The following is a 13,801-nucleotide window of genomic DNA, read 5'->3' on the forward strand; positions in this document are numbered from 1 at the left end:
GATCCCCAATGGGGAATCGTCCCATGAGCATGCTCAGTGGAGCGACGGAAGGACTTTGGTTCAGGTATGACAATGCAGCCTGGCCAGCAGCAAAGGACTCCAGAATCTGAGGTGGCAGCAGTAACCGATCCCACACTGCTGGTCTGGGCAAAGCGCCGGGACCAACGAGTCTGCTGAGCAGGCTCCACTGCGGCCGAAGGAGAATGGGGGACCGCCGAGTGCAAGGCTATGGATTCCTGCTGTGCAGTGACAGGAACCCGACGCCTAACACCCATCGTCAAAATTACTGTTATTGTGAACAGTTTAGCAAGTTGAAGATAAAATGATCTCTAAGGCCTAAAGATGACACATTTCCTTTGTATTTTAGGAAAAAAATGTAAAAGATGAAAATATATATGGCATTTTATAAAATTAAAAAAAGGAAAATGGACAGATGCAAAAGTTTGGGCACCTTGTATGGTTAGTACAGTACCTAGTAGCACCCCTTTTAAAAGCATCACAGCTTGTAAATGCTTTTTGTAGCCAGCCAAAAGTCTTTCCATTCTTGTTTTTAGGGATTATCATCCATTCTTCCTTGGAAAATTCTTCCAGTGCTGTGAGATTCCTAGGTCGCTTTGCATGCACTGCTATTTTGAGGTCTAGCCACAGATTTTCAATGATGTTCAGATCAGGGGACTGTGAGAGCCATTGTACAACCTTTAACTTGTGCCTTATGAGGTAGTCTATTGTGGATTTTGACGTTTGTTTAGGATCATTGTCCTACTCTTTTCAACTTTACTTTTTTACAATTCTTTTCACGGAAAGAATGGATTCAATGAAATTTCAACAAATTCTTGATGAAATGTTCCCCATGCCATTTTATCTGCAACAGAACCCCAAAGAATTTTGACCCACTCCCATGCTTATTTGTTGGCGAGATATTTTTCCAGAATTTCTTTGGCCACAATGATCAAAGGTATATGTGGAGAAAAAAGGGCAAAGAGTTCGATTTTAACCTCATCGGTCCACAGGACTTGTTTAAAAAATCAGGCTTATTTAAATGCTATTTTGTATACTTCTGACGCTGAATTTTTTGTAGCGGACGCAGGAGAGGTTTTCTTCTGATGATTCTTCCATGAAGGACATACTTGTGCAGGTGTCTCTGAACAATGTACCACAACTCCAGAGGCTGCTAAATGTTTCTTGAAGATCTTTTGCAGTCAAGCGGGGGTTCTGATTTGCCTCTCTAGCAATCCTAAGAGCAGCTCTCACAGACATTTAGCTTGGTATTCCAGACCTTATCTTGACCTCCAGTGTTCCTATTACCTGACAATTCTTAATTACATTTTAAACTAAGGAAAGGGCAACTTGAAAACGCTTTGCTATCTTCTTATAGCTATCTGTTGCTTTGTGGGCCTCCACCTTTTTCATTTTCAGTTTAAAAGAACCCATGCCTGCTGTTTTTGGCACAAGGTTAGAGGAGGCTGGCTTTTATAAAGCTGGGAAATTTGAAACACACGGCCTTTCCTAATGATGATAGTGAACAAACCATAACCTTGACTAATGTTTCAGGCCTTAATTAGTTAAAGTTCTCTGAGCACACAAATCTCCAGGCTACCCAAACTTTGCATCAGACAATTTTCCTTTTTGTAATTTTTAAAATGTAAAAAATGACAATTTTGTTGCCTAAAATAAAAAGGAAATGTATCATCTTTAACTTTAGCCCTTTCAGAGATCATTTCATCTTCAACTTTAGCTGTTCACAATAAAGGGCATGTCACACTAAGCGATATCGCTAGCAATATCGCTAGCGATATTGCTAGCGATATCGCTGTGTCTGATACTTACCTACGACCCGCTCCCCCGCTGCTTATCGCTGATCGCGCGAGAACAGGCTGGACCGTTTCTCGTCGTCAGCTTCCTGCGGCGCTTCCTGTGGAGAGACGAGCGACAAGCGTGGAGCCAGGCGGGAGGACGCAGGATCGCCTAGTGTGACAGGTAAGTAGCGACCCCCGTCCCCAGCGATATCGCTAGTGAGATCTGCCTGTGTGGCAGCTCACTAGCGACCACTTAGCGATGTACCACGTCCTATCGCTGGTCGGGATCGCTGGTACATCGCTAAGTGTGACAGGGCCTTAACAGTAATTTTGACCAGGGGTTCCCAAACTTTTACATGCCACTGTACACTGAAAAAAGATTTATAGATAGATAGATAAGGGTTAACAGTGTAATAAAGACTAAACTTTCGACTGGTAATTTTAAAACTTATCCTTCCAAAATGCCAAGAATAAGGGAGTGTGCTCAAACGAATGAAGGAGAAGTGCATACAATTGTACCTACAACTCAAGTGGGATTCCACACCCTGTGATTTAACCCTTTAGTGATGGAGCCAGTTTGCAGCTTAATGACCAGGCCAATTTTTACAATTGTGACCACTGTCTCTTTATGAGGTTATAGCTCTGGAACACTTTAAAGGTTCCCGCTGATTCTGAGACTGTTTTTTCATGACATATTGTACTTCTTGTTAGTGGTAAAATTTCTTCTATCTGACTCGTTTATTTATGAAAAAAATGGAAATATGTCAAAAAAATTTAAAATTTAGCAATTTTCAAACTTTTAATTTTATGCCTTTAAATCAGAGAGATATGTCACAAAAATACATAATAAATAACATTTCCCACATGTCTGATTTACATCAACACAATTTTGGAACCAAATTTTTTTTTGTTAGGAAGTTATAAGGGTTAAAAGTTGACCAGCGATTTCTCATTTTTACAACAAAATATACAAAACCATTTATTATAGAGACCACATCACATTTGAAGTCACTTTGAGAAGTCAATATGACAGAAAATACCCAGAAGTGACACCATTCTAAAAACTGCACCTTGAGGGTGCACAAAACCACATTCAAGTTCATTAACCCTTTACATGCTTCACAGGAACTGAAGCAATGTGGAAGGAAAAAATTAACATTTAACTTTTTTTTGCAAACATATTTTACTTCAGAACCAATTTTTTTGATTTTCACAAGTGTAAAAAGAGAAAATGAACCACAAAAATTGTTGTGCAATTTCTCTTGAATATACCGATACCCAATATGTGGGGGTAAACCACTGTTTGGGCGCACGGCAGGGCTTAGAACGGAAGGAGCGCCGTTTGACTTTTTCAATGCAGAATTGGCTGGAATTGATATCGGATGCCATGTTACATTTAGAGAGACCCTGATGTGCCTAAACAGTGGAAACCCCCAACAAGTGACACCCATTTTGGAAACTAGACCCCCCAAGGAGCTGATCTAGATGTGTGGTGAGCGCTTTGAACCCCCAAGTGCTTCACAGAAGTTTATAACGCAGAGCCGTGAAAAAAAAATCTTTTTTTTTCCACAAAAATGATTTTTTAGCCCCCAATTTTTTTATTTTCCCAAGGATAACAAAAGAAACTAGGACAAATTGCACACCAAATTTGGGGGGCTGAGTACGCTGATGCCCCATAAGTTGGGGTAAACCACTGTGCGCACGGCTGGGCTCAGAAGGGAGGGAGCACCATTTGACTTTTTGAACGTAAAATTGGTTGGAATCAATGGTGGCGCCATGTCACATTTGGAGACCCCCTGATGTGCCTAAATAGTGGAAACCCCTCAATTCTAGCTCCAACTCTAACCCCAACACACCCCTAACCCTAATCCTAATGGAAAAATGAAAATAAATATATTTTTTATTCCCAGAAGAAGATGGTGGCGCCCATGGAGAGGAAGAACGCGGGACGAGGACCACTGGGAGGTACCGGGGTATTGGGGACCCTATTTCTCTCTCCTCTGATGTGCGCTCACATCAGAGGAGAGAGAAATTAAATGGCACATCGGACTTTTTTGTTTTTGCGGTCGCAAAAGCGAGACTCATGTTCTCTGGGGTCTCGGCTACCCCCGACTCTGTGGAAAAAGTGAATAACGCCCCCAGTGCCTTTAATTAAAAGACATATCAGCGGTGGTTAAGGGGTTAAAGTGATACCCTCAAGTTGCCTCCTGAGCAGCTCAAAGCTATGCAGTTTGTCCCTTTCAGGGTTGTCAACTGTCCAGATATTCCAGGACATCCCGTAAAAATGGGGCACTTTTTTGCACTGTTCATTAAAAAAATTTAAGGCATCCGTGATTGTTTTTTAAGCTGAATAAACTTTTAATTATTTTGAGTGTAATTTTGAATGTAATTATCATCATTTTACAGTTCACCTCACAGTGTGTGCAACTGATTTATTCATATCAGAATTATGGTCTGTACACATGTATCACTTGGAAAATCATAATAATCATTATGATTACAATATGTTAATAAAAATATTGTCTGTGATTTTTTTGATAAGCTGTCCAGAAAAATTAGAGAGTCAAGTCTGCAACCCTGCTTCCTACTTCCTGGTTGCTTGAGGGGTGAATGTTATTTCCTGAGTTACAGTTCTAGTGAGCAGCTTCATTCAGCTACTACACATTTATGGTCTCTGTCAGTGCTTGTTCTGAGTCTGTATTTACATACAGGGATAACAGGGACTTTGAGCAAGCCTATGACTCGGGAAAGTAGGAGCCAAGATTAGAACTGCTGTGAAAACTCCAAAGCCCTATGTTAAGAAGGAGGTGAGCAGCTAAACACGTAGCACCACTAGCACCAATTACTACTTTTATTTTAACTGTAAAAAGTTCCAATTTGCCAGTCAATCATAAAGCTCATCGATGTGAGTGGCCTACAAAAACCCCTAAACAATGAGTAGAAATCTTTTTCTCGGTCACGTGTGTTTAAGCTGACTGATTCTTGCAGTGCTAGTTAAGTACAATGGTTTGCAGGAACTCCTTTCCCGCTGCGCCGTTGGGCAAGTGAGACAAAGCAGTCTACACAGTTCATGTTTGATGGGGCACTTTATTCTCCCAATGAGCCCAATTATCCACAGACTGTGGAAATCCTAACCATTCTGTCACGGTCACGCTGACGCCTTGGCAGGTTGGCGCGAGCGAGGGGGTTGTGGCCCTACTGTGCCACAAACCAGACTACCCTGGAAGGGGCGTGACTACGACAGCTACATCAGTCTTCACTGGAGCCTCTGATGGTGAGGTCAGACTTATGCGGCAGGTAGCTGTGGCTGTTGATCCCACTGGGGAACAGGACACTAGGACAGGTGCAACTGACAGACAGGCAGGTGGGCACGGCTGGAACCCTGGCAGGCGGGCACGGCTGAGACACAGGCCGGCGGGCACGGCTGAGATACTGGCAGGCAGGCACGGCTGAGACACAGGGACATGGGTAGGAAGGAGTGTTGTATGGAATAAGTAGAGACCTGTTCACACAGCAGGTGCAGGTACTGATACTGGCAGGAAGGAGTGGTATATGAAGGAACAGGTTTGAACTTGTTCATACTGGAGAAGAATCGCAAGGCTGCGGTGAGGAGCTGCAGTTAGCAGCAAGAGGTTCAGCAGCAGAAGCAGAACAAAGCAGAACCGCAGGAGTGCGGAGCACAGGCAGACCCACAAGAGTGCGGAGCACAGTCAGAGCCGCAAGAGTGTGGAGCACAGGCCTAGCCACAAGATTACGGAACACAGGCAGAGCCGCAAGAGTACGAAGCAGGCAGTGCCGCAAGAGTACGGAGCACAGGAAGAGTCACACGAGTACGGAGAACAGGCAGACGAAGGATAGACACAGCAAGGAAAGGAGCCACAGAAAAGAAGACTAAGAGACAGAAGTAGGACTAAGTTCAGACAAGGTAATGGTACGAGACAAGGTACAGGAACAAAGACACAGGAACCAGGATATTCTGCCTCTTGGTGGGCAGAGAGGACAGATACGAGACAAGGCAAGGAGCAATAGCTCAGGGACCAGGATATTCTGCCTCCTGGAAGGCGGACAGAGAGGTACAAGACAAGGCAAGGAACAAGGACTCAGAGACCAGGATATTCTGCCTCCTGCAGGATGGCAAGACAGGCACAGACACAGGACTAGGAATCAAGCCTCCAGAGAAGGCAAAACACAGGACAGGACCTGGCAACTCAGCAGCAAGACACTAACTGAGTTAAGGCTTTGCTCAGACAAATACCAACAGGTGGAGCTGCCCTAAATACTAGAGGCCTCTTGGTAATTGGCCAGGGACACATTAGACAGGTGCACCCTGATTCCATAAGAACCAGAGTTCTGTAGCCACCCCCCTATGCATGCAGCCAGGAAGCATGCAGAGAGCAGGCAGGAAGCAAGAGGCACACAGCTTGAAGCCGACAGCAGATAGAAGTCACTCACTGCTCCAGGCCATGCTGTAAGTTGGTGTGTGGGGGATGGGAGGCCATGCAGTGATGCCGGCAGGGTTGTTACACATTCCCTGTGAAACAAGGTTGTGGTACAATCATTGTGTACTCTGTTTTGCTGCATCTTGACCACAATGGATGCAGTCATTGATAGTTAATTCTGAATTATACCAGCACATTCTAAAGGAAAATGTCACTACATCTGTCCATGAGCTGAATCGCAAGAAAACGCACATGCGTTTATGCTGCAGCGCAGGTGCCTTGGCTGGCGCCTGCCTGTAGAGCGTTTTTTTGTAAATATATATATATATATATATACGCATATATTATATATTCATTATATTAACGAGGGGGCAGGTCACTGAGGGATCAGTGACCTGTCAGCAGTCTGCTTTATGAAAACTTAATCAGAGCACCACGTGAAGACACCCACACAGGCCGCCCCAGGGCACGAGCATATCATTAACTCAAAACTGAAAATAAAGACACATACTTTGTCATTTTTAAATGAGGAAAATTATCCAGTATCACATGTCTCTTGAGTGGCAAAGTCTAATATTTTTACCTAAATTATTTGATTCTTAGGACTTGAAAATCAGAGAAGTATTAGATCAAACTTATGCAGTACTTAGCAGTATACAGTAAAAATCATGGTCACTTATGACACCCATAAGAGTAACAAGATGACACTGATGGAGGCCTTCAGCAGGCCTCTGGCTGCCATGTCAATACATCGGCATTCCACGATCTTGGGAAGGGAGATAAAAGGCACCTGTGCGAATGCTCGATTGATAGTGGCATTTATGTGGCTGATCCCAAAGACTGACAGTGGAGATTTACAGTAGGTGGTAAACAGCTGCAAAAAGAGCTAGCCACTCCATTTTTCTTGACACACAGATATATAAGTTATCGATTAATTAACTTCTTTGAAAGTAGAAAAATTCTCACGGTGATCTGCTGTGAAGACACTGAGCTTGAACTGCAGTGACCTCATCACTGGCTGTTTCTCACAGTGCTGGTCACCTCAGTTCAGCCCTGCTGGGAACGCAGCCTCAATGACCACCAGCGATGACATCATCGAGGTTACCGCCGAAGGGTGCTGCACTCGCAGCAGCTCAGACACCAGTGGTTCTCAGCCTGGACGGTCGCATATTGGCACTGTCCAAGTTGAAAACTATTTATCACCCAGACATGGATTACTTTGTGGCACAGAACGATGATGGTGAGGGATACTGTTGTTTTTTTTATTTTTAGTTTATTACAGGAGATGAGGGCTTCGAAGGAATTAGGAGTTAGGAGAGTATAACTGTGTTTGCTATTTTAAACACAGTTCTCCATTTTTATTTAAAATGTAAAAAACAGCGTGGGGACCCCTCTATTCTTTGCCTATTTCCGTTACATCGATGACATCTTAATAATCTGGACTGAGCCTGAACAAGAACTTCTAAATTTCCATGACAAATTCAACAAACTTTATCCAACCATAAACTTGACATTGGACCACTCAAAAACAAAAATCAACTTCCTAGACACCACCATAAAAATCCAAAATGGTTCATTCCAAACATCAGTGTATCGGAAACCAATTGACCGTCACACATACCTCAAATGGGACAGCTTCCTAAACACATTAAAAGTCCATTGTCTACAGCCAGGCCCTCAGATATAACCATTATCTGTTCCAGTCCTAAGAACAGGGATGAACACCTAACCCAGCTTAAAATGTCATTTTTAAATCAAGGTTACCATCCCACCTCCATTGATGATCAGATCGTTAGGGCCACAAGGATCCCTAGAAGTCAAGTACTTCAATACAGAAAAAAAGAGGAAAATCATTGTGTACCTCTGGTAGGGACCTACAACCCACAGCTTGAAATACTGAGAAAATGGCTAAACTTCATCATATCCTACACAAGGATGACCAGTTAAAAATACTATTCAAAGACCCCCCCCTTGCTATGTTACAGGCAACCTCCCAATCTAAGAAACATCATTATCCGAAGTTCAATTCCCTCAGATTCACCAAGAGAACATATCCTTGCAATGGGAGAAGATGCAAAACCTGCATTTATATAGCGACCAAAGACAAAATCCAAATCCCCAACACACAGCAGAACTATAAGATCCCTGGGACATTCACATGTTCCTCTTCCAATGTGGTGTATTTAATTCTATGCAATATATGTCCTGTGGGTGGCCTCTATGTTGGAGAAACAGAACAGAGACTGAGAGCAAGGATGAGGTCTCATCGTCATACAATTACAGACAAAAAAAACCATTTACATGTGGCCAAACATTTCTGTGGTCCAGGACACAACATAGACAATATGAAAGTTGTCATTTTAAAAGGCAATTTTAAATCACAGAAACATTGCAGGGTGTGGGAACACAAATTCATTACAATCTTTGAGTCCTGTGTGAATAGAATCAATTTGTCAGGAGGTTTTATGGTTCATTACCATATCTGAGCTATTTCCTCCAAATAGCCCTTTGATCTCACAGAACTTTCACACCACTTATCTAATCTTACCTAATTAAGGATTCTCTCTTCAAGCTCAGTGTTTGTTTATTGAAATGTCTATGTATCACACCATACATGTGCTCTCCACTGTGTATAAATAAGGTTTCTTCAAATATTTTGTTATATCAGCATGATGAAGAGACGTAAGTTGTCTCGAAAGCTTGCTTTGTAACATCATTCACTATTATTTGTTAGCCATTAAAAGGTATCATACCCACAAGATTCCTATTTTGTTTCTCTCACTGAGAGCACTTTATATATTTTTTTCTACTGGCTAACACGGTACCAAACCACTTTTTTTCGTTTTACTAAATGTAAGTATTACACACACGAACACTATCATCTCCGGTACCTTAAAAAAACGAACGTGTGAAACTGGCCTGACTTCAACAGTCTCAGAATAATTCAACCCATTCTTGACAAGCATCACTCTTTAGTACTTAGTAAAGCCCAACTTTCTGCTGTGACCTGCTGTAAACCTCATACATCAGATATTACACAAGTCCTATAAGTAGAAAACAAAATCAAATATTTCAATCACAAATATTAGACTTTGTCATTTTTTAAATGATGAATATGATCACATGTCTGAGTGGCAATATGAACCTTACCTATCAGTATCTGGTGTCACCACCCTTGTCCAGCAGTAACTACACCTTAACATTTCCGGTGAGTGTGGATCAATCCTGAACATTGGCTTGGAGGAATTTTAGCACATTTCTCACTACAAAACAGCTTCAACTCTGTCAGAAGCTTGTTCATTTGAGGAAACCCACCAACTTAACAGTGTTCCTGATTAATCTTAGCCGATCCCTCTTGGCCAATATCCTCCAGCTCACTAAAATTCTCGGGTTTTCAAAACAGTGGTCCATAAGTTAAGAAAAAAGATAATTGCCATGGAAAAACATACCAAAGGATTCAAAACAATAACAAAAGCATTGAATTTTCCTAGCATAGTTGCATATTCGCATATAAAGGAACACCGGCTTGTCTAGCTGGTCATGCCAGAACAAAAGTTATCAATGGTTGCCACCAGATTGTTGCCACAAGTGATTATAACCTCTAGAGTAACTGCAAAGTACCTGCGGCAAGATTTGATGGCAGCAGGTACTGAGATTTCAGTATGCACAGGAATTTGTGCATGAAAACCTTTGGTGTTTAGTAATGCAAACTCTATGCTGTACACCTCTACTGACCCAAAAGCATGAGAAAAGTCCAATATGCCCAAAAACATATACGGTAAATAGCAACAGAAGTTGTGGAATTTTGTTCTGTGGTACGACAAGACAGATCTGAAAATTTTGGGGCCTATGGATCAGTAATATGTCTGAAGGAGGGCTGAAACATACTCTGCAGTGATGCATGCTGACAGCTCAGTGATTCTTCGGGGCTATTTTATTTCCATCTGCACTGGAAAACCTGCACTGTGTGGAGGGCAAGATGGATTTAGTCAAGTTACAGGATATTTTTGAAGCAAATGTTAAGTCTTCTTTAATAAAGCTAAAGCCTGAGCATCATTGGATTTTCCAATCCTACAATGATACCAAGAATATCTCAAATTCCACTTAGGACTGGTTTTGGAAGTCTTGGAAGACAATAGAGCGGGCAGCACAGTGTGTGGAGATTCATCAGGAAAGCTGCCAGAAGCTGGTTTCTGGCTACTCATTACATTTGCTGCAGGTCATAACAGCCAAATGGTGCTCTTTGAATTAGTAAAGATGCCTGTCATTGAACAATTCTGAGAACACAGTAGTCTGTAAAAGTGACATTTTGTGTTGATTGTGGCGAAACTGTTTATTATATTAGTTGAGTTCAGGAATTTAAATTGTTCTTGTTTGATTGGTTTATCGAAAATACCAAAAGTTTGTAAATGTTATTAATGAACCATTAATGAACCTAATTTGGTGGTTGGATAATTTCGATTGCAATTGTACATACCTCCATTTTCCTGATATTTGGACTTTCCTCTTTGATTTTTTACTTTTCATTGTCAAGGTGACCAGCTGCTGCGTCTAGGAGTACTTGTAAGCACTGTATATGCTCGGTAACTAATCACTGCACTGGGGCTGGCCAGGATCACTAGAACAGGGGACCAGCAGCCTCATGATGCTGCTGGACTAAAATGTCAGACAACTGTGACTGCCACCTTTCACCAGAAATCAGGAAGTCAGGGGACTGGGAAGATGCGACAAACCTTTTAAAGTCAAATTAGACCCATGGCTACATGTAGAGTAACAGATAATAGTGTAATTAGCTATTAAAAACTGAGGTGTATGATCATGAATGGTAAATATTTTAGTTACCTGTGAATTTTCTGAAATAATCAGTCACTGAAGAGAGAACTTCTTCATCCGTCAGTGTTTCCATAAATTCAGACTCCTCTCCAGCAATAAAGCCACAGAGCACATGTCCAAGCCTGGAAAAGCAAAGCACCAAACTGTTACAGATTCTCCCTATATTTGCCACACAAAAAATATTCTTCTAAAACTGTCTGCAAATAACATTTTAATGGATTGTTCCTATTAGGTATTTTAGCTGCCTGATGGGAAGTATTATTTGTCTACAGCTTTTTCTACAGATCAAGCAGTGAGTCCATTCATGTAGATGTGAGTAGTAGTCTAAAGAACAGCTATCTGTAATGTGATCTTCTCAGGTGTCAAATGACTTATGGTTTCCTAAAAAATTTTTTCTCACTTACTGTTCTGGGGGTTCCAGGACCACAAATACAGAAAGCTTTTTCATCCAGTTCTGCTTCAGGTCTTTATTTGCTTCAGTAAGCGGGGAATCACCTTCCCACACTGGCTGGATTAGTGTAGTGTTTGGGTCCCAAAAGGGTTTCTCATACTCCAACAAAATTTTATTATTGGTTCCAAATCCCAAATTCTTAATAGCCTGCAATTTTCCAGGTGGTAGAATGGGGCTGAAGAAATCCACAGCTCGTTTCTTCAGAACTCCTGAAAACAAATGATACCATCTGAAAGTCCTACATATGTTATTGGCAACCACCATTCATTAGCTTATGCTTCTCAATCAAAGAATTTTCCAAATAAAGTAGTATAAAATTACATTTGCACAACCAGAGATAACTAATGATTAGATGCCAGCTGTCACAGTGAGAACAGGTGTCTGCACTCCATTTCCAAATAGTGAAACGCTAACATACAAAAGATCTGTGTGTGGAAACACCTCTTAGGTCGGGGTCAGACATGCAAGAAAATCGGAAGAGACCCGCATGTCAATACCCGGCACTGCCGCCAGCACTCGTCCGGGTTTCTCGCATGTGTGATCACGGCCTTATATGTGACGTGCTCGGGAGTGTACAGAACACACACTGCATGACGACTGTACTACCGGCAGGAGAAAACAGGGCCAGAACTACTGTATCAGCACGGTGTGTACCTGGCCGGGAACTTTTTTCTATTCTTTTGAGGATGCTGTGAATACCACATGTAGTTATGATGGAAAGATCATGGACTTTATATGGGTCCAGTCGTTTTATCAATTTATTACTCACCCCCCTTTATATACAAAATTTACTTTACATAAATAAATTACTTTAAACAAAAGGTCCCAAACTGATTAATAAGGACAAAAACTCAAGAGTACATTAGAACAACAGAGAAGGGGTGAGTCTATAAACTATCACCAAAGAGTATAATCCTTTAAAATAGAATTTTATTACCGTAAATCAGTCACTAAAATTGGATAGGTAATAACAAACTGCTGGACACCAGTTTAACAGGGACAGGTGTTACCAGTAAAATGCAGAAAATACAGAGCCAGTTAAGTACACCTCCATATACACCAATACAATGAATCAGTTTAGAAACAAAAATAGAAAAAAAGTGCAATGTGCAAAAAATGCATCAGTACCTAATACAAAAAACGTGATCTAATTTAGAACAATTCATGAAGCAAAACCTCTAATAAAATAATAAGTTGCCACAGTGACAATAAGATAAAAAATACTATTTAACTAGAGATTTGCTTATACAGGAGAAACCATAGTGGGGTATGCAAACATCAGCAAAATAAAGTGACAAGTGCTAAATGCTGGTTGTATTATTTAACCCATTGTGGGTTTTACACTTACTATTGAATAGAGATTAGCACCTTTTTTGCAACAAGCATTTAGCACTTTCACCTGCGGATTCCTATAAAACAGAGCAGGTGTAAAAACGCTGCGGATTCCGCACAAAAGAATTGACATGCTGCTTATTCAAAACCGCACAGCGTTTTTGGTTTTAGCCAGACTTTAATGATACTGTACACCACAGGAGAATCTGCTGTGGATCCGCAGGGCCAAATCTGCTGCGAATCTGCAGCAGAATCCACAACGTGTGCACAGTCCCTTATGGGTTTTTCAGGGTTTTTTTTGCTGACATTGATCTTAATGAAAAAAAAACTGCTGCAAAATGCTGTAAGAATTTAAATGCTTTGTTTTCTCGCAAACAAAAGTTCATTTTAATCAATAGATCTTGGAATAATAATAATTCCACAATTGGATGTGTAAATAAAATGTCCCTGTGCTGAGATAATCTTATAAATGTGTCCCTGCTGTGTACTGTGTAATGGCTGTGACTGACCGTGCAGGGGCATGGTCTGATCATACCACAGCTCCTGGGCAGTGGACGAAGCAAAAGAGAATACAGAGGATTGCAAATGATTCTTTCTGTGAGGGAAATCATTTCCCTGCCTATTTTTAACAATGTTTTATCTTAATAATAAGTTCCATATGATTTTTTTCTTTATTTCAAAATTTATTGAGTAAAATGAACTTTTGTTTGTGGGACAACCCCTTTAACTTAAAAAAAATGAGTGTATCAAAAATCTATTCAAGGAGGGGCATGGCTAGCCATGGCTGAATGAAGACATATGTTCCAGAGAAAAACCAACAAAAGAAAGGGAATAGTTCCTCACCGTGTGTTATATGGTAGATAGCCTCTGATGCTGCAGTTAGGATCCAGATTCCGTTTGACATCGGATAAAGTAGAAAAAAAATATTCTACGACTAAGGGCTACGGCTA

At 41.2% G+C, this 13,801-nt stretch overlaps 1 protein-coding gene across 2 annotated transcripts in view; it reads right to left on the bottom strand.

The window, feature by feature from the left end:
- Positions 1-13,801, bottom strand: part of PAOX (polyamine oxidase) — a 146,188-nt gene that overhangs the window by 85,002 nt on the left and 47,385 nt on the right. For both annotated transcript variants that reach the window (XM_073560696.1, XM_073560697.1), the window contains exons 4-5: positions 11,473-11,728; positions 11,078-11,190 (exon numbers count right to left, since the gene is read on the bottom strand). In XM_073560696.1, coding sequence (XP_073416797.1) covers positions 11,078-11,190; positions 11,473-11,728 — 369 coding nt within the window. The remainder of the gene's footprint in view (positions 1-11,077; positions 11,191-11,472; positions 11,729-13,801) is intronic.

The sequence above is a fragment of the Dendrobates tinctorius genome, unplaced genomic scaffold, assembly GCF_039654945.1.
Source record: "Dendrobates tinctorius isolate UK_male_01 unplaced genomic scaffold, ASM3965494v1 ptg000302l, whole genome shotgun sequence".
Lineage (NCBI taxonomy): Eukaryota > Metazoa > Chordata > Amphibia > Anura > Dendrobatidae > Dendrobates > Dendrobates tinctorius.